At 44.6% G+C, this 27962-nt stretch overlaps 1 protein-coding gene across 8 annotated transcripts in view; it reads left to right on the forward strand.

The window, feature by feature from the left end:
• COL20A1 (collagen type XX alpha 1 chain) overlaps positions 1-27962 on the forward strand; it is a 79150-nt gene that overhangs the window by 12840 nt on the left and 38348 nt on the right. For 7 of the 8 annotated variants that reach the window (XM_039912906.1, XM_039912908.1, XM_039912905.1 and 4 more), the window contains exons 4-20: positions 1501-1644; positions 2176-2334; positions 3906-4097; positions 7556-7711; positions 8316-8435; positions 8931-9095; positions 13086-13250; positions 13923-14095; positions 15745-15874; positions 16246-16394; positions 20033-20156; positions 20444-20583; positions 21990-22119; positions 23658-23800; positions 24346-24478; positions 26631-26773; positions 27830-27959. In XM_039912906.1, the coding sequence (XP_039768840.1) occupies positions 1501-1644; positions 2176-2334; positions 3906-4097; positions 7556-7711; positions 8316-8435; positions 8931-9095; positions 13086-13250; positions 13923-14095; positions 15745-15874; positions 16246-16394; positions 20033-20156; positions 20444-20583; positions 21990-22119; positions 23658-23800; positions 24346-24478; positions 26631-26773; positions 27830-27959 (2496 nt within the window). The remainder of the gene's footprint in view (positions 1-1500; positions 1645-2175; positions 2335-3905; positions 4098-7555; positions 7712-8315; positions 8436-8930; positions 9096-13085; positions 13251-13922; positions 14096-15744; positions 15875-16245; positions 16395-20032; positions 20157-20443; positions 20584-21989; positions 22120-23657; positions 23801-24345; positions 24479-26630; positions 26774-27829; positions 27960-27962) is intronic. The other variant, XM_039912907.1, reaches the window with a different exon arrangement.

Raw genomic sequence — 27962 nt, forward strand, 5'->3', positions numbered from 1 at the left:
AAAGAATAATATAACAGAGTTGGCAGACACGTTCCCTGCTAACATCAAGAAGCAGCACGGCTTAGTGGATAGAACATGGGCCAGGAAGTCTGAAAGACCTGGGTTCTAATCCTAGCTCAGCCATTTGTCTATGTGACCTTGGACAAGTCACTTAAATTCTCTGTGCTTCAGCTACTTGATCTGTAAAAATGGGGATTTCTCCTGTGAGCCCCTTGTGTGACATGGACTATGTCCAACCTGATTGTCTTGTATCTACCCCAGTGCTAAGTACAGTACAAAAAAAAAAATCTTACAGTCTAGAGGGTAATACGGGGAAACCAGCTAAACTGCATAGATTATTTCACTTTATTTTTAAATGTTAGACATTTTTCTTCCCGCATGACTCCACTTCACAATCCACCGCATGTCGTTGGTCTGTGTTGATCTCCTCCTGTGAGAATGAGAAAGCAAGATGTTGCAATCCGAAGGGGAGATGGGGCTCCCAGGTACATTGATCAGATGGCTTTAGTAGCTGGAAATGATAATCTTTCCTGTAATAAGATTTTTCAGAGCAATCAACCTTCAAGCATTGGAAGGTGGCAGCATAGATAGTGGTGGAAATTGGGGAAATGGATGAAAACTCCAAGCTCCATTAGCGTATAAATCCACAATCAATATACAACAACTAAAGTGTAAATTATCTACATTCTACTCCCTCTGCTCAGCCAAAACTAAGTGAGTTGAGGTTGTAAATCAATTTGGCTATGGAAGAGTTTTAATCCTAGCTATTCTACGGACTGGCTCTGAGACTTTAGGACAATCACTTGACTTTTCTGATCCTTCCTTATACCATAAGGATCCCGATAACCCTGACCTTCCTTTCTCCTTTGGAAAGCTCCCAACCTGGAAAAGCAATTGGGAGGTGAGGGCTGGATGGTCAACTGACCGGATTTGTTTTCTCTTTCCAAGTACAAAGACGATATGGGATTGGAACTGTGCTTGAAATTTTGGCTTGGTTATTTGGCTTTTCTGAGGCTTGTATTGGAAAGAGAGACAGGCACTATTGGGACAGTTTCACGGTCATTTGGAGGCCAGCAACCATGACCATCAGAGTGGCTTTAACTAGCTTAGCAAAAGCCCCCATTGCCCACACGTTGGGGATTTGGAAATGAGACATGTAGCCCCGAGCAGTCAGAAAGACACCCAGAGGGAGTTTTAAAGGAACTTTCTGGGGGCATGTCTTGGGGCAGTGATAGAGTTTGAACTTTTTGTCCTCTTTTTCTGTGCTACATCTGTGCCCAATTAAAGTTTCTTCCTCCTGTCCCTTGCTCACCTCTGGGAAACATGCTGATAAACAGGGGCACGGCCAGAGAGAGAGAAGAAGCAGCCCAGTTAATGCAGTTTGGGTAATTAAGAGCTAGCTGTTTCTGCCCTTTCCCCTCTCCCTGTCTCTCTCCTCTCCTTGCTGTTCCCCACTTGTCCTTCCAGGATCAGCTCTCTCCATAGTGTCTCTCTCCCCAGGTGATTCAGAGCAGGAAGTGATGTTGACGACCAAAACACCCAAGGCTACTGTGGGGGGACTGAGCCCCACAAAGGAATACACCCTCCAGATCTATGTGCTCAATGGCTCTCAGGACACACTGTTTGCTAGAAGGAAGTTTGTGAGTAAGTTGTCATCTTTGCTAGACCTACAGTCCAGTTTAAGATTTCTCCAAAGTGTACCTTGCCGAAAAAATCAGCTTGTGCCCGGGATCTCAAAGAAATCAGGTGGTGGCCTAAAATCAACATAAGAAACACTGCTCCCTTCTTTCATTTCCACCCCCTTGCAGGTTCTGAAGAATTCCCTGTCTGAGTAGAGGGTGAGTAGAGAGAGGGTGAGAGGGTGAGGGTGAGTAGAGGGTGGGGCAGGACTCCGAGTTTGGTTGTTGCAGGCAGATGCTTGGGTTCTCTCAGCTGAGAGTGAAGAAGTACAGATAGATGGTAGATGGGATATTAGACAGTGTTGACGCACAAGGCTGATGGGTATTGTGCAGTCCAATAGAACTTTGGCAAGCTGACAGCTTTTTAAAGCCCTGAGTAGCTGTGTTAACCTTCTGAGACCTGCCTCAGGATCCCACGAGATTGATTTTTTTCCCTTCCCTTCTTCTCCACTGCCCTCCCTTCCCTTGCAATCCCCAAACCAAATCTGCTTTGCAGTTGAGGATTTAAAAAGCAGCTCCTTGGCTAGGAGTAATCGGAGGATAGCAGGGGCATCTGCAGAACCAAAAAGCTCTCCGGGGGGAAGCCCAGAGTCTGCCCAGAGTCCTGAGCCTGAAGCCACTTCTCCATCCCCAGGGAGGGACTCCCTGATTCCAGGTATGTGCAGACTCAGTGGTGGGCAGCAATGGGGAGTGAGAAAGCTGGAGGGGGAATCTGGGAACATGAGGGCCCCATACAGACTTCTCCATTACACTCCAGTCCAACAACAGTATAGCCTAGTGGAAAGAGCACAAACCTGGGAGTCAGAAGACCTGCGTCCTAATCTTGGTTCTGCCACTTGCCTGGATGGTGACATGGGGCAAGTCATTTAGTATCTCTCTTAGCCTCGGGTTTCTCATCTGTAAAATGGGGATTCAACATCTGTTCTCCCTCCTACTTGGACTATGAACCCCAGGTGGAACGGCAACTGTGACCAACCTGTTTAACTTGTAACTCCCCCAGTGCTTAGAACTATGCTGGACACATAGTACGTGCTTATCAAATATCATAATTATTTAATAATAATTATTGACCCTATTGACTAATAGATTGGGTCTTTGGGGGGCATTTATTTGGGGAGTACCAGTCCCTATATCATTTTGGAGGATTCTAACACTAGCTCTGGTCAGAGTCACTCTTGAATTCTGAGAGAGAAAGGGAATGGAATTTTCCTTTCAGATGTGAGTCGGGACAGATGGCTAGATTAACAATAAAATGTTACAGTGGCCACTTCAACCCTTTCACTTCCCTTATCTCCGGAAGTCAGTGGGAGATTCCTCATATAGGAGAAAGAAGGTATCCTCCAGGAGTTCTCCTACCACTAGCCTGCATCCCGATTTATGACTCTTGATCCCACATGTCACCACCGATTGGGTCAATTTAACCTGGCTTACTGTGGAATATTTTTTGTTGTTGTTCTTGAGTATAGCCCTCTATATTCAAGAGCCCTGTGTACCTATAAGAGTACTCACACCAGTCTATCTGGGGAATGTCCCTTAGAGATAAATTTTCAGTGGGATCCCCTTAGAGATTCCAAAGCAGTTTGGAGGATGTCAAAATACTTCTGAAACCATAGTTCAGTCAGGTGATAAATCAGGGAAGTTAACTTGTATTTGAGTGCTTGGGTTCACAACAAGGTTCGGGGCTTTTGGAAGAAGGTATCTCCCTTTTTAAAAGACTGTAGCCTCTCTTGAGGCCCATAGAGCTGCCATGGCCTATAATGATAATTATGGTATTTGTTGAGCTCTTACTATAGTGCCAAGCACTATATGAGACATGAGATATTCAGTTCAGCAATAATCCCTTCCCTTCATGGGAGAAACTAAGTAGGAAGGAGAACAGGTATTAAATCCTCATTTTACAGATGAGGAAACTGAGGCACAAAGAGGTTAAGTGACTTTCCCAAGGTCACACAGCAGACAGGTGACAGAGCTGGGATTAGAACCCAGGTCTTCTGACTGCTAGGTTTGGGCTCTTTCCACTGGGCTATGATGGCTGGGGTTATTCAACAGTCAACATTCCAGTGTTTTGCACACAGTAAGTGCTCAGTAAATACAATCGAATGAAAGAAGGGTGGGGACAGAAAATAGTACAGGAGACTGGTCTTCTAGCACCATCATGTTGATACAGAGAGCATCATCTTCATGTGTGCAACATTTGGAGGTGATGACTCATCCTCCTTCTCCTAGGCCTAAGTAACTCAGAGAGAGACCGACCAGAGAGGAAACGGCAAAGACCCCTGGGAGGAAAGTCCACCAGTAAATCCAGTTCAACATTAAATGCCACCGAGGGGACCTCAGCACCACCGAGGCAGAGCACTGACAAACTGGAGCTGGAGATGCCAGACAGAGACCACCAGGCCCAGGACACTCTGAAGAGAGGTGAGTGTGGGGAGGTAGGCTCTCATGGCTGCTTATCTTCTGTTTCTCCAGCTCTGGTTCTCAGCTTCCCGTAGTGACATCAACTCCTGGAGTGAGGAGGAACCTCAGTAGGTTCCATCCCCTGCCTCCACTCTCCAAGGCAGGCAGGGGGCTCCAGAAAAGAAATCTAAGCTGGGGCCTGGGAGTGGTGGGTCTGGGCCAGGTGGCTGGAGCCCTGGTGTGCCACTTCTCTAAAACTGGGAGAAAGTGAAGCCAGTGTTGCCTAATGGAAAGAGCACGGACCTGGGAGTCAGAGGACCTGGCTTCTAATATGGTTCCGTTACTAGCCTGCTGTGTGACCTTGGGAAAGTCACTTAACATCTCTGTGCCTGTTTCCCAAACTGTAAAATAGGGATTCAATGCCTGTTCTCCCTTTTGCTTAGACTGTGAGCCCCATATGGGACTGTGTCTTGATCTAATTGATTTGCATCTATCTCAGCCCTTTGACAGTGCTTGACGCGTAGTAAGTGATTAACAAATACTGTAAGAAAAAAAAAAAGTACTATCTCTCCCCAACCCAGAGACTTCCAGACTCCCTCTCTGCACTCTTAGGAAAACTAAAGTGGGAGGAGTGATATGAGAAAAAAGGGACTCATCATTAACTGTGATAGGGTAGACCGTGGCACTACTTAGGGACCAATGGAAAGCAGTATGGCAGGTTCATGTCACCGTGAAGCCCACCTATTCTCTTTAGCTGGACACTGTCTGGAGGGAGGGATGCGTTAAGCAGGGAGAGAGAAGTGGGGAGATGGTGACTACCATTTAGGGAGAGCTTGGATTCAAGAGTGAGCAGACAGCTGAACAATTCCACCCTGGAAAAAGAGCTGCTGCTTACCGGAGATCCTAAATTTCCCTGGAAGTTTCAAAAGGACATGCCAGATTAGCATTGCTGCTGTGTAATTGAATTGCTGCTGTGTAGTTGACCTGGCCATTACAGTGCTGGGGGCTGGAATCCCTGGAAGGTTGACCATTTCACCAAGGTGCTGAGTCTCAGGCAGAAAAAAATGTTGGAGATAAGGGAATAACTGGAAAATCTGGTTGTCTGACCCAGCCCATGCTACTTGTAGGGCTATGCCTGCTTCCAGGACAGAACCATTGCCAGTGTGTCAACCAATCAATACTGTTTGCAGAACTCTGTACTAAGTGCTTGGGAAGGTACAAGAGATAATCTGTCCTCACAAACTTTACACAGTCCAAGGGCTGAGATAGACTGTAAAATCAATTGCAGGTAGGGGAAACAATTGAGTATGTAAATATATACCCAAGTGCTCTGGGTAATGGGGTGAGTATCCAAGTGTTTAGGATGTGTAGACTCAAGTTAATGGAATACAAAGTAGGGAGAAAAGTAGAATAGAGAGATGAGAGATTAGTCAGGGAAGGCTTCCCGGAGGATAAGACTTTGAAGATGGGGAGAGTAGTGGCCTGCTGGAGATGGAGGGGGAGGGAGGGTTTGAGCAAGAGACTGATGGTGAGAGAGATGAAAGTTGGTTAGTGTTAAGGAAGCAAGGTGTGGGGACTATGCTATAGCGGAAGAGGGAGAGGCGTGAAATTAAATAGTGGGGAGAGCTGACATAGGGAGTTTTGGCTTGATGTGGAGATTAGTGAGTAACCATGGGAGGTTTTTGAAGAGTGGTGAGGCATGCACAGAACAATGATTTAGAAAACACATATTCCTTAACAGCACAATAGAAGTGGGCTCATTTGCAGTCCAATGAAGGGGAATTTTCAACTAGTTCTCTTTGGCGTAATTTATAAGGTCTGGCTGAAAGCCATTTGACATTAAGTTTGGCAAACATGCTGATGTCAAGATCCCGAGTGTGCTTTGAGGTAAAACTAGTGGTCTGTGGTCCAAAGATATTGGCCTTATCCCTCCAGGCCAATCCTACCCTCCATTTATTTGTTTGGGCTAAGTTTACTCCAAGAAGATTCTGGTCAAAAATGGATATTTCCATTGGAAAAAATATCCATAATAGTAATAGAATTGTGTAAGCCTTTACTTTGTGTCAAATACTGTACTAAGTGGTTGACATAGTTCCTGTCCCACTCGGAGCTTATGGCCTAAGTAGGAGGGAGAAGAGTTATTTAATCCCCGTTTTACAAATAAGAAAATTGAAACACAGAGAAGTTAAATGACTTGTCCAAGGTCTCACGGTAGGCAAGTGGTAGACCTGGGATAGGAACTCAGAACCTCTGACTCCCAGGCTTGTGTCCTTTCTACTAACTCACAATGCTTCTTGTTCTGGGCTGGGAGATACTTTTGGTCTCTTTTTCAGAAGAAATTTGGGGCTTAAGAAATAAGAACTCTTTTTTTATATGGTAAATGATTTTCTGAACTTTGTAATCTAGCTTGCTGAAAATAGATGAATGTGAGGAGAATGGATGAGAGCAGACAACCTAGGTAGCAGCTGTAAGCTGGCAGACAGGTTATCTTAGGAGGCAGAGAGTGGATGGGAAAGGGAGGGATGCTCTCCTTAAGTGAATGTGTTGTGAAGATAAGGATGCCACAATCAGAAATAGTCAGATGTGCTCAGGAACTACTTTTATATGCCCCAAAGGTCGAATGATGTTATCCCCACAGTGATCTTCACAGCCACACATGCTCTTAGTGTTCTGGGGAGGGTGAAGAGAAGAATAAGATCTGCCTCTGAAGCATTTAGAGTCTAGTGGTGGTACCCATATTTATATACACTCGTATTTACACATATGTATGCATAGTTATACCCCCATATGTATATCTACAAACACACAGGTATGCAAAAAGAATAGATAAAAACTCCACAGACATTAAAGATAGCAGTGTGGCCTAGAGGATACTGCACAAGCCTGGGAGTAAGAGGACCTGGCATCTTATCTCAACTCTGCAATTTACCTGTTGTGTGATCTTGGGCTAGTCTCCTAAGCTTCTCTGTGCTTCAGTTTCCTCATCTGTCAAATGGGGAATAAATCCTTTTGTCTCCTACTTAGACTTTGAGCCCCATGTGGGACAGGGATTGTGTCCAACTTGATTATCTTGTATCTATCCAAGTATTTAGTATAGTACTTAGCATCTAATAAATGATTAATAAATATTATCATTATTATTATATGAGTACATTCTACATATACATTCAATTTAGAAAGTTAAACATGAGTTTCAGGGGAGCTAAATGATTAAAATGATGAGTTGGGGGCTTAATCATAGAAGGCTTCTTGGAGAAAGTGGAAGATGAAGCCATGTGACTTAATAGGGAGGAGGCCATTACCAGCAGGGAAATAACCTGAGTAACGACTATTGGGCAGGAGAGTTTATGTGCAAGAAGCAATGAGCCTGACTGGGGAGAGTAGGTGACAGTAACACCAATTTACCATGGAGAAATGCTGGAAGTTTGATTGTTTTCCTGAATGAATTTTCTCTCTTCTTTGCTCTTCTCTCTCTGCAGGTTCCCATTTTCAGTGCAACTCATCTGCACCCGTGGATATTATCTTCCTGGTAGATGGGTCCTGGAGCATCGGCCGCAGTAACTTCAGGCTGGTCAGAGAATTTCTAGCCAGCCTCATTTCTCCTTTCAACATTGCCCGGGACAAGATCAGCATAGGTAAGGATGGCACCTTCCTGGCGCTGGCGGCTGGCTTGTCTTTAGGTCACTAATTTGTTAGGGTTTTTCACAGAGGGAACTTGTAGATCTGGGTCTTATCTTAGGCTGTCTGGGTGGGGAGTGTGAATTTCTCCAAGCAAGTGAAGGCTTAAATATACACAGACCTGAAGGGGCTCATGTGCTGAATTCCCTACTCAGGTTTAAATAATTACAATTGTTTAAACACCTTCATGGCTTTGGGTCTCCTATCGACCAGAAGAGCAGTGTGACCAAGTGGAAGGAGCCCGGCCCTGGCAGTCAGAGGACCTGGGTTTTAATCCCATATCTCCCAGTTTCCTGCTGTGTGACCTTGGGCAATCACTTAAATGATCTGTGCCTCAGTTCCCTCATCTCTAAAATGGGTTCTAAATACCAGTTCTCTTCCCTACTTAGACTGTGAGCCCTATGTGGGTCAGAGACCGTTCCCAACCCGATTAATCTGTCTCTACCCCAATGATTAGAACTTAGTACTAATGATTCCTACTTGACACATAGTATGTGCTTAACAAATATAATAATAACAACATCAATAACCTACAGCCCTGCTTTTGCTCTCCTCTTCTAGGCTTGTCCCAGTACAGTGGAGATCCCCGTACTGAATGGGATCTGAACAAATTCGCCAGCAAGGACAAGGTTCTTGAGGCCGTGAGGAATCTCCGCTATAAAGGCGGCAACACATTCACTGGTAAATAAGGAGAGATTGGAATAAATCGATCTCAACATCCTAGAACTCAGTGAGGCCCTAATGACTGTTTGCTTAGTCCCCACCACCTCCCTTTAGGTTTCTTTCTTCCCAGAAAAGCCCCATTTAAATGAGGAGAAGAGTAGAGACTATCCTTCTCCTCACCCCGCTTTATTGCTTTGCCATGTGAGATGCCTCTGGCTCTATGCTTTGCTGCAGAAAAACCCCGTTCTGTGCAAAACTCGGAACAACCCAGCCTCTCAGCCATGATTGGACAGAGCAGATTAATAAAAATGAAGTAATAATGGCATCTGTGAAGTTCTTAATATGTGCCAAGCACTGTATTAAGCACTGTGGTGGATATAAGATAAAGAAATATGGTATTTTATCCTCTTCCCTCTCCTGACCCCGCTTCCCACACCCCATGAGACAAAAATGCTGACTCTCAATCACACTCCTCTGATTCCTTGCTCTATTTTGTAACTCGGGTCCTTCGAGGTCTGGCATTAACACATGTTCTGGAACAAAATCTGAAGCTGGAAGCCGGTCCCCGACCTGAAGCTGATAAAATAGTGATCCTTCTGACGGACGGGAAATCCCAGGATGAGGCCAATGCTGCCGCCCAGGCGTTGAAAGACTTGGGCATCAGTATCTTTGCCATTGGTAAGACTGGTGATCTTCTGAGCTTTTATTACCTAGAACAACATAGCTTCTCTGCAGGAGGAAAGAACCCATTGCTTTTTTAGTGCTTAATTCCTGTATTTTTGATGCTCTTGTGGTGTAAAACACTGTACTAGTCTTTTGGTTCAATTCCCTCTGCAGTGGATCCACCCACCTTTCACTTTGAAAAGTCAAGTTCAAATTTAGTTTTCGTAGGGATGGGGGAGGGAGAGAGGAAGAGAGAGATCGAATTCTTCCAAGGCCTCAGGATGTATGTGCCGACTGCCCTTCCAACAAAGCAGGTTTCCCCATTACAGCTTGGTCTATTGGGAAGGAACTGTTCTGTAATTACTTTACTATGACAGGGACACAGGAGTCTCCCTTGCGGCCCTGGATGAAGTGTAAATCAAATGAAGGCGATTATAGTCATCAACACTCATACATTTGGCTTCCTGAAGTGACATCCCATTAGTGTGACGAGGGTGCAAGGGGGCAATTTATCCTTCATTTAGCCAAGGCAGAGCCTACAAAGACAGGAAAACTAAGGGGTGTTATTTTTTAAAGGAATCTACCCATTCATGATTTATTCATGTTCTCACATTCTTTTAAAATAAATATTTCCTTCATTTCTACCTCCTACAGCAACACATGAGAAATCTGTAAATGGTTACATATAAGGAAATATTTCCTGACGGAGAGGTGTTCATCACCGGAACAGGTGAAGGGACAGGATGGGAGAATTTTCCCTAGATATGCTTAAATTCAGCAGTGAGTCTCTTCCGCTAGGTTGGGATCAATAGTGTTCCGCTCGGATACTCTAGAAATCTTTGATTGCCGAACTCTCGGATGGTGGGGATGGAGGAGAGGGAGTCTGTGTCTGTCCCGAAGAAGCAATGAAAGCCATTGGTAGCGAGAAGCTGGGCATTTGATTCCTCTCATTTAAAATTCTACAGCTACATCTAAATAGCTGCATCTGCTCTTCTTCATCTGCCAACTGTAAGAAAACACAAAACAGCAGGGAAAGAGTCTGTCATTTACAACCAAATCAATGTGATCAAGTTCACATTAAGTAGAACAAATTATACATAAAGGTATTTTAAATGTTTCTCCCCCAAATATTTCATGAAGTGATTCACAGAGAAGGATTACCGTCCTTAATCCCAAGTGGAATGTGTGGTGTACTTTAATTCATATCCCTTCTACGTGATTTGATTTTGGGAATGTTATATAGAGACGACTGTGTTGAAATCTGTACGTTCATGTTAACTCTGCTGGGTCAAATTTGAGAGATTATTTACATCCATTTGGCAGAAGGGAGGGACTGAATGAACAAAGTTTGAGATCTTAGTTTTTTCTTATAGTGGTGAATGAATGGGAAGACCAGTAACAGAGAGAACAAAGCAAATATTTTTGAGTCCCAACAAAGCCCATACCCTAAATGCTAATGATCTAGCTGGAAGCAGAGGAAGACAGCTGCAGAATACAGGGCAGTGTGGTTTCCAGCAATTAGAAACGTGATGACTGTCTTAGAACAGCTTGGGGACGATTAAAGCAAGCAGTGTGGCCTAGTGGATAAAGCAAGGATCAGGAAGTCAGAAGGACCTGGGTTCTAATTCCAGTTCCACCACTTGTCTGCTGCGTGATCTTGGGCAAGTCACTTCACTTCCCTGGGCCTCAGTTATCTCATCTGTAAAATAGGGATTAAGACTGTGAGCCCCGTGTGGGACATGGGCTGTGTCCAATCTGCTTACCTTGTATCTACCCTGGCACTTAGAACAGTGCCTGTAATTTAACACTTAACAAGTACCATTAAAAAAGAAAGAAAAAAAAGAAAAATGGGACAAGTGGAAAAAAATCACTACTGGAGGTAACAAATGCAGCTAATCAGAAATAAACTTTTTTTATATGCAAACAATGTGGTTGGGAATTTTAGTCACACATTAATCTCCTCAGCCAGAGTCGAAGATTAAAAAAAAAAATCTCACCCCCAGGGGTGCTATCTCTGAATCAAAATACAGTGCAGTTGTATTATGCAGTCTTATCTACTACTGTTTCCTGCCAAGAGTGAATCAAAACCATTTCATGAAGATAAATAGAGCTTAATCTTTCTTAACATCTCTGTAGGAATAGAATTTACCCAAACCCCTTCGTACCCTACTCCACTGACCCACGATCCCGAGTTCAAAATTTATGTTATTGTCTGTCTTTCTGAAAGTCATGGTAAGATTAGCAGCATGATTTAGGGGAAAGAACACAGTCCTGGGAGTCAGAGGACCTGAGCTCTAATGTAGGCTCTGTCACTTGTCTGTTTTGTGACCTTGAGCAGGTCACTTAATTTCTCTGTGTTTCAGTTCCCTCTTCTGCAAAATCAGGATTCAAAATCTCTTCTCTCTCCTATTTAGACTGCGAGCCCCACGTGGCACCACGTGGCACCTGATTATCAATCTTCCCCAGGGCTTAGTACAGTGCTTGGGATGTAGTAAGCCCTTAACAAATACCACAATTATTATTATACTGAAAGCATCAACCTCCAGAACAGTCATGTAGTTTCTTCTGAAAGGCTTTTCACCATAAAATTTTTCTTGTTTCTCACTCAATATTATTAACATCATCCTTTTTTGTAACTGATTCAGCCATTTTGGGACTGAGATAAATTGTATCCAAATAAATGGGAGGAATTCATTCAGTCTCTGAAATATCTTGTGTCTCCATCTTGGTGAGGGTAAAAGTGGTAGGAATGCAAAGGGCTAAATCCTGGGCAGGCCCTATCATATTGGCAAAATCCTATCTCCCTTGGAAGCAATTGGTGGAAATATGTTCTACAGTTTAGCATGTGTTGGCTGCTGAAAGAAGTTTCTATTTCCTGGCAGGAGTAAATATTCCAACAAACTGTGTAGTATTCTCCCTCTGAATGCAGGGATGTTGTAAGAAAGATTTATAGAAAACCCAAACCAACCCAAAAAGTAAATTTTTTTAGTCCATTCACTTGTTTCCACTGAAGTTCCCATCTGTTCCTCTCTGAGTATAAATTAATTCTTGTTTGTAAAGTACCCTTTAACATGAAATGTTTTATAAAAGCTGATTGTCATTATTTCTACCATTTAGTGAAAGGGAGAACATCATTTATGTTAATCTGGGTCAAGATATCTGCATTCCTGAGGTTTTTTCTTTGTTCATTTTCACCTGGCTGAAATATTAAAGGGATCTGGGTAAAAAAAGGTAGCCAAGTGACAGTAGGGTTTGCTGGTTCAATATGGACCAAGCTAAACAGCTCTGTTTGAGGCTACTGTTGAAAAAATTTTAACCCTTTAATTTGGATCCAACCACCCACTTATGCAATCAAAAATAATTCCCAGGAAATCAGTGATAGTTTTGCCATCTTTAATGAGAACTGAATTCCATAGTATTTGGTATTGGATTTGCCAAAATGATTACAAGGCTACTTTTATCTCTTATCCTTTTATCCAATTCAGGCTTTTCTCTTTCTCTCCTCCATCTTGACCCACTTCCTTCCTCTCAATCCTTGTTTCTAAATAAAATCATAGTTAATGAATGAAAGAAATATTGATAGCATTAAAATGCATTTTAAAAATTTGTTTTGACCTATGCTATCTTCTGCCAGAAGGATAAATTAGTGATTTTAAAAGAGACATTCCTAAGAGAGTGTATGTAAATAAGGGCAACCAACACATGGTACCTGCAGAGTTCTTTGGTGTCACTGAAGGAGACAGAATACTGGGTAAGTTGACCATTGATCTAACTCAGTATGATACCATTTATGTTCTTATGGTGCTGGGCATCAGTTCTCTCCAAAGGGAGAAATCTGACCCTTATGTAATAGTAGTCATTTTGAGCTAATTGGACAATAGCCAAAACAATAATTCTAGTAGGATTTTCTCCCTCTCTCCACCAAATCTACCTTCCAAACTTGCCCTACTTAGTTCTCCACTGGATGTTTTCTCAGCTTCCACAGTATGTGTGCTTTCTGCACAGGTGTCAAGAATGCTGATGAGGCTGAGCTGAGGCAGGTGGCCTCTCACCCTTTGGACATCACTGTGCATAATGTCCTGGATTTTCCCCTCCTCAGCTCCCTGGCTGATCCACTCAGCAGGATCTTATGCAAAAAGATCAAGGAAAGAAGCAAGAGTGGACAATCAGGTAAGAGCAAAACAGTTTCTTTCATCCATTCACCCACCCGCTGCCTCTTGCCTCATTTGACTGGGCAACCAGCTCAAACACGGGAGTCAGAGAGTGTGGAAAGAGTTCTTCAAACACAAGGAAGTGGTCTGAAGTGACTTTTTTTTTCCTGGTGGCCTCTAGAGTCAGCTCTCAGTCGTCTGGTTCTCTCAAGACATATGACTCTGCAGGCTAACCCATGAAGCATTTGGGTTAGCCTGCCCTACCTTTATTTTCGCAACATCAGCTCACATTAATCATATTGTTTGGCTCTTTTGGTTGGAGTTGGGGGAGAATGAAGGTGTAATTCCAGGTTTGTACTGGACAGTTGGTGGTCCTCTATTTCTGAGTCGGAAGATAGAATAAGAGTAATAATGTTGGTATTTGTTAAGCGCTTACTATGTGCAGAGCACTGTTTTAAGTGCTGGGGTGGATACAGGGTAATCAGGTTGTCCCATGTGAGGCTCACAGTCTTAATCCCCATTTTACAGATGAGGTAACTGAGACACAGAGAAGTTACGTGACTTGCCCACAGTCACACAGCTGCCAAGTGGCAGAGCTGGGATTCAAACCCACGACCTCTGACTCCTTGAGTCACGCTGCTTCTCTAAGAGGAAGAGCTATTCAGAGAGTGAGCGGGTTTTGCATTCACAGGTGGTTCAGCTAACGTGGACTCAGCCAGCGGGGCACTGAGCCCTGGTCCCACCAACCTGATTATATCAGAAGTGACATCCAAAACGTTCAGGCTCTCCTGGACCCCTCCTCTGCAGCCAGTTGAAAAGTACAGGATTGTGTATTATCCCTCCGTTGAAGGGGTCCTCTCAGAGGTGAGTATTTATATCTTTTGCGACTCTTTTTAGGTAGCTACAATATCTGCGTGTAGGCTAATCGAGGGCAGGGAGGAGGGTAGCCATTTCGGTTGATCAATTAACTACTTTTCCCCTTAATTTTGGTACGGTTACAAAGAGCAGAGCTGCTATTTTGTGAGGTTTGTATTTCAGGGACATGCAGTGCAACACATAGGACTGTGTTTGATCTGAAACTATCTCAGTACTTAACATAGTCCTTAGTATATATAAAATCGTTGGTCTTTATTGAGAACTTACTGTGGGTGCAGAGCACTGTACTAAATGCTTGAGGGATTATAATACAACAGAGTTGGTAAACATGTTACCGGCCCACAGTGAGCTTGGTAAGCACTTGATAAATGCCATCATTACACTTGTCTGTGGCCCAATAAAAAAGAGGCCATACTGACTATATTCAGGATTTTTGTGGAGGCTCTTTGGGTCGTGGTGAATAGAGTTGCCCATTTTTAAAGGCTTGTCCTACAGGGAGTCGGTGACTCTACACTGTGCATGGAAACCTTTGAAAGATTACTGTTAAAAAATGTAAACCAGTCTCTGGGTTACGGGGTTGGGTGGGTGGGCTTACCTCCCTAGAGCAAATCCATGTGACCCCTCATCCCACCTTATCTTCAGGTATTGAAATCCTTTTCCCACTAGACTGTCATTTCCCTGATAGTCTGTTAATTAATCCCATTACGTTGTACTCTCCCAAACATTTAACACTTGAGCACATCAAGCGCTCAATAAATTCCACTGATTCTCCTCTTTTCTCCTCACAAGTCTGGGACGGTTCTGAATGAACTGAGGTGGGAGTTGTCCTGGGGCTCACTGATCAGCGGTGCCCTGGATATGGCCCTCTGTAGGCAGTGCTCCCTGCCAGACTCCTTGGCCCTTCTTTTCGGCTAATGTGATCTGTTGTGACTGATCATTTTTTAACCACTCGGTGAAAATAGATTCCCATTCTGGGGCCTGTCATCCCCATTCTTCGCTCTGACACTCTATGGAGCCCTCTGTGCTGGGTTAGCTGCCAGACTGTCTCCCTGGATCTTTGCGGCCATGCTGAGGGAAGGCAGAGGGGTGGGGGTTGGGGGAATGGGAAGGGTATGGATTCGTTATGCTTTCTGCTTTCTCCTTCCAGTGGGCGGGGTTGATGCTGGGAAGTAGGGGAGGAATACCAGTTATGGAAAGTGGAGAGCAAACTGTTCTGTTGTTTGCACAGGAATTGAGAGATGGATGGATAAATGCTGAGCACTTGAATGGGGATCCAATGGGTCTGAGTTCAACTTTTACAGCTCATTTAGATTTTTGTAGGTCACTAGTGTATGCTGGCTATGTGGGTCTCCCTAAAAAAATACCATGCTTCCTCAAAGGTTTCTTTGCTGTCACAACCCCTTTTTCTGCCCCCCGCCCCATTCCCAAACTCAATTATGCCCTTGATTTCCCAATTCAAGACCTCACGTTAGAGTTGGTGAATATGAAATCCATGTTCAATGTCTGCAAAACTCTAGATACTTTTCTAGCCCATTCTAGCTCATTATCTAGAAATTTCTTTCGGACAGTGTGATGGTACCTTTCCTGTTTCATGTCAAGCCTGAGTCCTGAGCCTGCCTTTCCTCCCCCTGCTTCAGGTAACTGTGGATGGGTCTGCTTCCTCCGTCATGCTGGTCAACTTAACCTCGCACACAGAGTATCTGGTTTCGGTGTTCCCCGTTTATGAGAGTTCTGTTGGAGATGGACTGCGAGGAGTTACTGCCACATGTAGGTCTTAAGTAGAGTGCGTTAAGTATCTTGCATCTTTGAATTTCATTACAGCATACCAGAAACTTGGCCATGTCCAGAAACCTCTAGGTTTTTACTCCTTTTCTGGGGTCTTGAGTGATTGGTTATGATGCAATCCCACTTCAGTGTCTCTAAGAGTTTCAAAGACAGAGTATAAGCAGTGAAGTTCTGTATAACCTTTTGCTCAATGAACTCTCTTATGATCTGCATATCGACTGTGGGTTTTTGTAATGTGGAGAGTGGAGTATAGAGTTTGGAATCCACTATATTTTGGTGTGTGAGAGAGATGCTGTCTATAATACATGAAGGCTCCATTTGATCTATGATGATGCTCTCTCCTTCTCCCCCAGTGCCCTTGTCTCCCCCCAGGTCCCTAAGAGTGACTGAGGTGACTCACCACAGCATCAAAGTGAGTTGGCAGCCCACAGATGAAACTACTGAGTATCTGGTTCTCTGCACCTTGACCTCTAATTCGGAGGAGGAGGAAGATGGGAAAGAGGTAAAGTGAAGACTCTTTTCCTGAATCCCTTCCAGATAGGTGGCTCTGAGCTCCCCTCTTCAGAGCTTTTCTCTGACATGTCTTGCTTTGTACCACCCGCCTGGGCCATGTGGCAGGTGAGCCTTGGTAACTGTGGAGAAACTGACCTTATCATCGTGGCAGGGGCTGATTATAGGCAGAGAATTATGGGGAGAGAGGAACAGGGACTGCTGAGACTTTGGTAATTTTTGGCATTAAGTAAATAACATGCTCCTTTTCATTTTATAGACAGTTTATATGATTGGCCTGCAACCCTGGTGAGTCAGGTTAGAGGAAGGGTCTTTCAGGTCATCTGCCAGGTGGCTTTATCCAGGAGCTTCGTGGTTGCCTAAGAAATGATTTGATGAGCAGGTATTCATGCCCCAGCTCCCTGCCTGAGGCATGACAATGATGATCTCAAGGCTTGGCGTGTGTGGTGCAGATGGTGGGAGGAAAGAAACTTAACTTGCGAGCCTGTGATGGGGAAGGGCAAGAGATGGAAATGCGCAAGGGAATAGCCGCTCAGATTCCTCCCAAGAAAGAAACAAACCAGTATTACTGTAGCCAATTCCTGCTGTCTGATCATAATAATTATTATGATAAATGTGACAACTAGGTGACGCTCTGTTACTATGTGACAACCACTTGGCTAAGCATTTGGGTAGAATATCAGTCAATCAATCAATCACATTTAGTGAGTGCATACTGTGTGCAGAGCACTGTAGTAAGCACTTGGGAGAGGTACAATACAACCGAGTTGGTAGATACGTTCCCTGCCCATAAGGAGCTACAGTCTAAATGTAAGATGAAAAACTTGTGTTCTAATCCTCGCTCTGCACTTAATAATAATAATAATAATAATAGTACTTGCTAAACACTTACTATATGCCAAGCACCATTCTAGGCACTGGGGTAGATATAAGTTAATCAGGCTGGACACAGTCCCTGTCCCACATGGGGCTGACACTCAATTCCCATTTTACAGACGAGAAGCAGCGTAGCTCAGTGGAAAGAGCACGGGCTTTGGAGTCAGAGGTCATGGGTTCAAATCCCCACTCTGCCACTTGTCAGCTGTGTGACTGTGGGCAAGTCACTTCACTTCTCGGTGCCTCAGTTCCCTCATCTGTAAAATGGAGATGAAGAATGTGAGCCCCACGTGGGACAACCTCATTCCCCTGTGTCTACCCCAGCACTTAGAACAGTGCTCGGCACATAGTAAGCGCTTAACAAATACCACCATTATTATTAGATGAGGTAACTGAGGCACAGAGAAGTGAAGGGACTTGTCCAAGGTCACACAATGGACATTTGGCAGATCCGGGATTAGAACCCAAGTCCTTCAGACTCCCAGGCCCCTGCTCAATCCACTAAGCTACCCTGTGACCCCGGGCAAATCATTTAACTTCTCAGTGTCTCAAATTCCTTACCTGTAAAAGGTGGATTCAATACCTTTTCTTCCTAGACTGTAAACCTCATGTTGGGCAGGGACTGTGTAGAACCTGGTAATCTTGTATTCATCCCAGAGTTTAGTAAAGTGTCTGGCCCAGAGTAAGCAACAAATATAATAATGATAATAATAATAATAAATTATGAATAGTTCCCCCCAAAAGGACTCGTTTCTTTGCAGTTGTGCTCTAGAGGCACTAGGTGGCGCTAGCCCTACTAGGATGAGCAAGACCGGGTTTTTTACAGAGGTAATAATAATAATTAATAATAATAATAATGGTATTTGTTAAGGGTTTATTATGTTCTAAGCCCTGGGGTAGATATAAGGTAATCAGGTTGTCCCACATGGGGCTCATTGTCTTAATCCTCATTTTACAGATGAGGTAAGTGAGGCACAGAGAAGTGAGGCACATTTGTCCAAGGTCACACAGCAGACCAGTGGCGGCGCCGGGATTGGAACTCACATCCTCCGACTCCCAAGCCCGTGCTCTTCCCACTAAACCACGCTGATTCTCCCATACACTGGTTGTTCTAGCTGGATCAGTCCATCAATCAGTGGTATTTATTGAGTGCTAACTTTGCGCAGAGCAGTATACTATGCACTTTGGACAGTACAGTACAACAGAATTAGCAGACGTGTTCCCTGCCCATAGTGAACTTGCAAGCTTCCACACTCTGTGGAGCTTTCAGCTTTAATGTGTCCGCCGACATCTTTCCCCCAAATTCCCCAGCTTCACCGTCTCTGTTGCCAAAGGACCATGATTTTGACAGAAGGTGATGTTCTCCTCTGGATAAATTGCCTTGCTGGAGGGGGACGGTTAATAGGAGGTGAGAGTGAATCACTTGCACAGATTACAGTGGAACCAGTGGGATTCTGTCTCATTCTCGAGTCTCTGAGCTGTGAAGTATTTTCCCACTGAACCTTTGCAACTCAAAACACTGATTGACCTCCTGAAGTGACACCTGAGATGGAATGATCCAATATTAATGCTTTACTATAGACCAGGTTTAGAATCATGTCACCGGGCCTGTCTATAATTTGTCTGCATGCTTCTGATGTCCCAGATTGCTACTGGCTCTTCCTGTACTGTCCTGCTGTACTCAGGGACATGAGGCTTGAGCTCTGGAGAGAGTAGGGGATATCCTTAAAAATCAGCCAGTTGGTGGGGGGGGGGAAGGTGGAGCTAGGAAGATGTGTAAGTATCAATCGATCAATTATATTTATTGACCGATTACTATGTGGAGAGCACATTGTGTACTAAGTGCTTGGGAGAGTACAATGTAAAAGAATTAATAGACATGTTCCCTGCCTACAATGAGTTTACAGTCTAAAGTGTTGGGGGGGAGTAGGGTGTCTATCAGTCTGGTATTTCAATAAGTCATGTGCTTTTTGTTTGTTTTTAATAATATTTGTTTATCATTTATTATATGTCAGACACTATACTAAGCGCTGGGGTTGATACAAGATAACCAGGTTGGACACAGTCCCTGTCCCACAAGGGACCCACAGTCTAGGCTGGTCAGAGGAGAATTTAACTACCATTTTACAGATGAGGTAATGGAGGAACAGAGAAGTTAAGTGACTAGCCTAAGGTCACACAGCAGGCAAATGGCAGAGCTGGGCTTAGAACCCAACTCCTCTGACTCCCGGGCCCGTACTCTTTTTTCCAGCTGGTCTGTCTGCTAACAGGCATTTTTATATCCAGTACAATTACTTTCAACACCCGGACACTGTGATCCCTCCCAGATCTGTGTGTATTTAGCAGACTCCACACCTGAGTTCCCATGGATCTGAGAAGGAGAGGCCATAGCTCTGGAGTAATGAGGGGAGGATTACGGTCCCCTAGAGAAACACTCTAGTTTCATGCTGATTGGTGGTGAATGGAATGGGCTACTATAAAATGGTGGCTATCCCAAAGTAGATGAATGTAGAATGAGATATTCTGTAAGTCTCTGAGTTTGGGGAGGTTTTTAAAGTGCTGGTGCTAGAGGGTGAATAGGTGGGCATAGGATTATTTTGAAGCATAGCCGATTGTCAGATGATAGTGATGTGTTAAGGACTCTTTCCAGAGAGAAATGAAGATGGTCAGCGGGGTCAGTGAGGAAGAGTACCATAGGCTAAACGACACCTGGAAAGATCTTTCAAACTTGACTCTCTTTCGTGTGTGGCACAGGTGAAAGTGGAGCAGACGGAGGTCTTGTTGGAAGGCCTGAGACCTGGAACAGAGTACACAGTTGCTGTATATGCACTGGATGGGGAAGAGGCCAGTGAGCCCCAGAGCATTCTAGAAACAACCTGTGAGTCTGCCCTAGGCTTCAACCCTCCTACATTGTTCTGGCAGGGAGAGGGGAAGGTTTGGAGTCCAGTGGGATGGAAGAGGGCTACGACTCTCTAAATAAATACTGGAGGAATGGAGGAGTGAGGAGAAAGTTTTGGGGAGGATATGAAATACCTCCCCATCTAGAGTTTTGGGCATATGTGGGCCCAGGAGGAGGGGTGTTTATGAGGGGGGGGCTTCCTCTACTCAGGTTGACACGTAAGATGCATCAGAAAGGTCTCTAAGGGCCTGTCCTTGGCTTTACAGTGGGTTTGATTCCTACCCGGTACCTGACATTCTCTGAGGTCAGCCACAACTCTGTCAGAGTCCACTGGGAGCAGCCCTCAAGAGCGGTCAGAGTTTTCCAGGTGTCCTACATCTCAAGAGAAGGAAGCAATGCCGGAGAGGTAAGTCGTGCCCCCCCCCCCCAACTTTGAAGTGATCCCAGAGGCGGAACCAGGAATTGTAACTCTGGAACACTGTCCACTGGAGCTCAATGGCTGGAAGAGCTGTCTTCCTCAGTTTCCCTTCATTCCTCTTTCCAGGGTGGAGGAGCAATGTGGCCTAGTGGAAAGAGCATGGGTGGCCTAGTGGAAAGAGCATGGGCCCGGGAGTCAGAGGTCCTGGGTTCTAATTCTGCTCGGCTAATTACCCGCTGTGTGACCTTGGGCAAGCCATCTCACTTCTCTGTGCCTCAGCTCCCTCATCTGTATAATAGGGATTCAGGGCCTGTTCTGTCTCCCGCTTATACTTTGAGCCCATGTAGGGCAAGTATTGTGTCCGACCTGATCGACTTGCATCTACCCCAGTGCTTAGAACAAGGCTGAACACATAGTAAGCACTTAACAAATGATCAATCAATCAGTCATATTTATCGAACACTCACTGTATGCAGACACTGTACTAAGAGGTTGGGAGTGAATAGTATAACAGAGTTAGTAGACATGTACCTTGTCCACAATGAGCTGACAGCCTAGAGGGGAAGACAGATGGTATAAATAAATAATAATGACGGTAATGATGATATTAGTTAAGCGCTTATTATGTGCCAAGCACTATACTAAGTGCTGAAGTACATTATGGATATATATGTAAGTGCTGTGGGGCTGAGGGACGGGTGAATGATGGGTGAAAATTCAAGTGCAAATGTGATACAGAAGGGAGTGTGAGAAAAGGAAATGAAGGTTTGGTCAGGGGAGGCTTTTTGGAGGAAATGTCCTTTGCCCAGTCACCCAGGATGGGTAATGATTTAGCCCATGTGAGTGGTAAAGAAAGCTGATGTTTTTTGCCCTCTGGAAGAGTTGGGTGTTTATATAAATTGATGGACCATCATCCGCTCTATCCTTATTTGATAGTCTAGTGAGGCAGTGGAGTCTAGTGGAAAGATCACAGGGCTGGGAGTCATTTGCTTGTTGTGTGATCTTGGACCTGTCACTTAACTTCTTTGGGCCTCAGTTTCCTCCTTTGTAAAATGGGGATTAAATATTTGTTCTACTTAAACTGTGAGCCCCTAGTGGGACAGGGACTGTACCTCACCTGATTAGTACACTGCTTAGTACAGTGTCAACACATAGCAAGCTCTTAACAAATATCACTGTTATCATTATTATGTCCAGGGTATTCCCTAGATAACAGGTTCCATTGGATTGAACTGAAAGTGGGGGAATCTGTACAAAGACTTTGGAGACCTCATTCTCCCACCCTGAGGGAATTTTAAGTCCCTTATGGTGGAGTTCCTGGCCCATCTCGTAGTGGTCACTAACTGGTCCCGCTTCAGACAGTGGAAATGGAATTGGACTTTCTGTTTCTACAGGTAGAAGTGCCTGGTAGCAACTTGTCAGCGTGGTTAGTCCCTCTCTCCTCCTCCACTGAGTACATCATCAGTGTCACAGCCATCTATAGCGACGGCGACTCTTCAGTGCTCACTGACCATGTGACAACACGTAAGTAAAGGCGGAGATTTCAATGAATACCCCTGATTGATTGGGACCACGAGGGAGATCTCAGGCTGGTGAAACCTAGTGGAAAAAGCATGGGACTGCAAATCAGGAGTCCGGGTTCAAATCCCATCTCAGTTACAGGCTTGTGTAATCCTGGACAAGTCACTTATCCCCATCGGGTCTCTATTTATTCATCTGGAAAATGAGGATTAGATCATTGTGAGCCCTATGGGAGAGAGAGACTGTGTCTGATCTTTCACCTAACCCAGCACTTTGCTGAGAACACATGCTTAATAAATATTCTTATTTATATTTTTATATTATTGCTATTTTATCAGATATAATTCCCTGGGAAACAGCTACATTCATTCATTCAGTCATATTTATTGAGTGCTTATTGTGTGCAGAGCACTGTACTAAATGCTTACAGAGTATTTAACATCTTTACTGGATTGGAAACTCGAGCCTTTTGTTTGATAAAATAGTGAGGATTGTGAGGAAGAAGAGCAGGAGGAAACTCAGGGCAGGGGAGTTTAGGCCAAAGGAGGGTAGACCAATGTTAAAGGGGTTCAGGGTAGACTCTTCTGGTCCGGCTGTAAGCTTGATAGATTGCACGGCATTATGGGATGGGGCTGGGATTGAACTTGGAGTGGAGCCCCCGGTTCCATCTTGAGTGATTGATTGATCGATTGAATGGTTTTATCAGGCCTCAATCCTCATTTTTGGTCATGGAGGTGGTGTGCTGGGGAACTCTGCAGTGCCAAACCAGGACCCTGAGAAAATGACTTACCCACCCTAACTGTCTTAGGCAAATTAGCTTCTCAGCAGCTTTTCTTAACGAAGAGTAAAATCAACTGGAAACGTAGCTTAATCTTTCTTATGGAAAACGCTCTATTTAACCTCAACATTTTACAGTTTACAAATGCAATATAATTACATGCCTGTAGTCTAAAGATAATGATATTGACTACAATCTTCGATCTTCCTTTTATAAACTGTGATTAGATTAGTTACTAACTGGCTATCACACTACTTTCACATGACTAATGATTGGACCTATGTCCAGAGTGAAGAACCGTGTGCCTTGGTATTTCGGCATCCTGTTCTCTAGAAGTGTGCTGGGAATGAAGCAGAGAACCTGCTGTATACAGGGTTTGCAGTTCAGGGTGGCCAACGGGTTGGAGTTGAAATGGCCTTTTTGAACTTCAAAGCCCGGATGGCCCCCTGCTCCTTTAGGTGTCCATTTTCCATTGCTTGCCGTACAAGCCCAAGAAAAGATTTTCCAATCAAGTATCAGAATATTTCTGCTTGGCCCTTGCTATTTGGGGTCTGCTGAATGGAAGTGATAGCTGGCTGTGGCCAGTTGCTGGACACCCACTCCTTTCCCTGGCCATCTGCTCTGGGCTTGGGTTGGGCAGCCCAGCTCCTGCCTGGTGGCAGGCGACGTGGAGCCGCAGCAAAGAGCAGAGAGAAGGGTAGGAGGAGAAGAGGGGAAGGGATCTGGGATCCAAGTTGAATTTCCCTCTTTGTTTTCCTTTCAGGAAAGGTCCCAGCTCCTTACCCACTGAGGGTGATTGAGCTCCCTGGGGACGATGTCAGACTGGAGTGGGGACACGCAGCCATCGCTGACGTGGTTGTCTATCAGATTAAATGGACTCCTCTGGGAGAGGGAAAAGCTCACGAGGTATAGGGGTGGATCGGGGAGGGACAGGGAAGGGGAAGGGCTGGGGAGAAGTGGTTCCTGGCTTCAAAGAGGGCTATAGAGCCCCCTAATAAAGAGCCTAAAGACACTGTGAAGCCCCCTCCCTCTTCTATACTTCCTGACAGTAATAGTTCTCATGTTCTAAGGGGTTTGGGGACCAAGTCAGTCTTCCCAGCATCAATATCAGTGAAACTCAAAGCCTCTAAGAAACCTCTAAGAAGCTGCGTGACCTGGGGAAGTAGCATGGAAAGAGCATGGGCCTGGGAATCAGAGGATCTGGGCTCCATCAGACACCAGCTGTGTCACTTTGTGCCTCAGTTTCCTCATCTGTAAAATGGGGATTTAATAACTATTCTCCCCTCCCCTTAGATTGTGAGTCCCATATGAGAGAGGGACCATGCCTGACCTAATTATCTTGTATCTATCCCAGTGCTTAGTACAATGCTTGGCATATAGAAAGCCCGTAACATATACCACAATTATTTTCATTACTCTAAAAATAGAATTCTCTATCTTTCTTGTTCCAGATTTCTGTTCCTGGAAACTTGGATGCTGCTGTTCTGCCAGGGTTGGAAAAACACATGGAGTATCAGATCTCCATTTTGGCATATTACCGAGATGGAGCTCGAAGTGACACGGTGTCTCTCCGTTTCAGCCCCCGTGGGTGATCCATCCCTTCTTCTTCATGGGATCGGGAGTCAGGGGTTGCTGATAGTAGAAGGGATCTCACTGAGGATATGGATTGATTGATTACCAGTTCTCCCTTCCCCAAGACTGTGAGCCCCATGTAGGATGGGGACTGTCTGACCTGATTATCTCGTGTGAACCCCAGTGTGTAGTACTGTTTTGCATGTAGTAAGTACTTAACAACTACCATGATGATTGATGATGATAGTGATAATTAGCAAGTGAGTAGAACAAGTGCCGTAATGCATAGTGGTACTGAAATGGAACAGGAGAAGGTAGGCTTGGAGAATGGAAGGATCACTCAAAGAATGCCTTTAGGAGGGCTGTGCCTTTTAGAAGAGTCTGAAGGTGTGGGAGGGGGAGGTTTTAGAGACACTGAGAGATGCTGCTTATCTGAAGCATTGCCTGGAATATTGCAGCAGAGAGTGGCCCCCAGCCTAGTTGGGAAAAAAAAAAAATCAAAGAACAGGGAAGTGGACTCAGCGGACTGGATGAATCCGGAGGCAGAATGTGCTTATTTGCTGTAGGGCACTTCATTCCGTGCATATATTTTTCTTGATGAATGTTATTCATCTATGACCAAATTTTCCATTTAACCAGTGAGTTAGGTGAAGAATCCTCTGAGCATGTTAAAGCTGAATCACTGCTGTCATGGGGCACTTAAGAAAATGAGAAAGAAACCACGCTGGCCAAATTCACATTCCAGGCAGATGCAGGTCCTCTCTTAGTCCAGGCAAGAGATGAAGTTAAAGAGTGAAATCCCCAAAGGTTCTCTTAATTAATATTCTCTCTCTAAGGGCTGAGATGGCAATGGATTGACCAAGCTTCATTTATTAACTGTAAGTCCTTTGCTTCCACCTCCCAGGCTTTCAGAAAACTTTGTGGAGGAAATTGATTTGGCTATTTTAGAAAATGTATTTCCAGTCTCAGAGTGCCAATGTTGGGGAGTTGGAATGTTATTTATTACCTCCACACCTGACATCTCCTCTGGCATAAAATTACCTTAAACTGTGCAAAGGCAGCTTAGCTTTGAGGGAGTGGGTCAAACCACCTCCTTTGTAGAGCATTCCCTGGCATGTCAAGGGTGCGATGGCTTAACAAAGCTTCTCTGGGGGTTTGCAAAGCAGGGACTCAAAGGGAAAACAGAAACCAGAGCGAGATGGTTCTGGAGATTCAGGGGACCTAAATGCCAGCCGATAAGAACAGGGCTTAATCCCGTGTTCTGTTGTCATAGTGTCTACACTTCTGCAGAAGTGTCTAGGGGGTTGTTTCAGAACCTCATGGAATTCCTTTTTGATTGCAGGAGTTTTAAAGGACAGCAATATCCTCAGGGTACTGAAAATATGGTGCCCCCACAAGACTGCCTTAGATATATCTCTGAGAACCTCTCAAAGCCTTATGGTCTGTAATTACTCGGGCTCCACGTGAGGCAATGGATGAGGTCAATAAACCAGGCTTATTGCTAACAGATTGGCAGAAAGAAACAGCTAGTTGGCCTGAAGTCAGAGAAATTAAGTGGATGCAAAGGAAGTGAGGAGGGAAAGGGAAAGGAGGATTGCAGGTGAAGGATAGAGAAGGAGGAGGAAAAGAAAGGGAAAACAGAAGGAAGAAGAAAGAGAGAAGCATCATTGTCTAGTGGAAAGGGCATGGGTCTAGAGACCTGCTTTCTAATTTCAACTCTGCCACTTGCCTGAAGTGTGACCTTGGGCAAATAATTTAACTTCTCCGTGTCTCAGTTTCCACATCTGTAAACTGTGTTTACTTGTTCTGACTCTGTCTTGGACTGGGAGTCCCTTGTGAACAGGCACTATGTCTGACATATATCGGCCTCAATGCTTAGTAGAATGCCTAGCACATAGTAAGCCCTTAACAAATGCCACAGTCATTATTATTATTAGAGATGGCAGTTTAGGTTAGGAAATTTTTGAAGACAAAAAAAATGTATCTTTCTTGACATAAATTGATTAGTAGGGAAGAAACCCCACCCAACCCCCAAACCAATCCTTCACAGGGCTGATTAATAGGAATTGGAGTCTTAGCTGGCAGCAGTAGTAATGTAATCATCTCCATCTGCACAACACACTTACTGCCTTTACAGATGTAATGCCTTTGTTTTTTGCTGAAGTTTCCAGGAGTCCCCCCTCCAATCTGGTTATAGAGTCGGAGACCCCCAACAGCCTACAAGTAGTCTGGAAACCCCCCGATGGCCATGTTCTATACTACAAAGTTGCTTATGCCCCAGCTTCTGGCACCAGCATGGAGAAGACGGTAAGTCCTTGGCTGTACAAGAGGAGCAGAAAGCTAAAACAAAGTAAGGACCAGGGAAATTCCCTCTCCTTCCACCTGATTTAGCCGGGGATCTTGCCCTGAGGGACAGGTACAAAGCTAAGCTAATTTGGGATTCCCCGAAGGAACCAGCTCCTGTATAATATGATCTAGGCACATGGCAGTCAGAAGTGGCAATTTTTCATTTTGAACTGGAGAGATGAGATGGGAGCAGGGATTTTAGATAGTGGGGGGTAGAGGAGTGGGGATGAGGACTGAGAGCCAACAGGCTTCATAGAGCTAACATGCCAGAAATTCAGGTCTCTTCAACCCTGATCAGAAATTCTCCTGTCTTGTCAGAGATCTGGATGAAGGAGTCTGGTCTCCAGCTCAGAAAGCCATGGAGGCTATTGCCTCCGTGTAATGGGCATCTCTGATCATGGTCACTCTCCTAAATACTAAAAGGGTATTCCTAAAAGGCCAAAGATAAAAGGCACAGTTGTCACCCTCATGGAATGAGGGATTATTACTCCAGTGTTCCCTTTGGCTCTGTGTCATAGGTGACCTGAAAGAAAAGATTAAAATGGAGTTGAAAAGGGCCCATTCCCGGGGCGCATCACCCAGAAAAGACAGCATCCTGTCTGGATCCTGGAGATTCAGAAAGAAAAACCCACAAGCTAGTTGAATGCAGCTACAATTCTCTGAAGAGACTTGACAGATTCCCTTTTCCAAAGACCAAAAATGCCAAACTATATTTCTAAATATCTTTGGGTCCATAAAAAACATAAAAAGCAAGGCAATCTTGAAATGCATTTTATGAAATGCATATCATAGAAGATGGTAGAATGAAGAATGCTGCAGAATCCCAATAAAGGTACCTGGGTTTTTTTTAGCAGGAAAGTCTTTGCTAGATTGGAAGTTTATTTTCATTTGCTGGCCTGTTTTCTGCCCCGCTTGAGTTTGCTCAGTGTCTGGTAAGGGAAAGATATGCTCTGGAGAATGGGATGGTTTGGGCTACAAAAGGTTTGTTTGTTTGTTTGTTTCTCATTAACTTCCTAGGTGAATGTTTCTGCTACTAGCAACCACATCAAGCTTCCTCTGCTCCTCCCTGCTACCAAATACAAGGTGATGATTTCTGCCATCTACGCGACAGGGGAGAGCGATGCGGTGGCCACGACGGGACGGACTGGTA

The sequence above is a fragment of the Ornithorhynchus anatinus genome, chromosome 8, assembly GCF_004115215.2.
Source record: "Ornithorhynchus anatinus isolate Pmale09 chromosome 8, mOrnAna1.pri.v4, whole genome shotgun sequence".
NCBI classification, from domain to species: Eukaryota; Metazoa; Chordata; class Mammalia; order Monotremata; family Ornithorhynchidae; genus Ornithorhynchus; species Ornithorhynchus anatinus.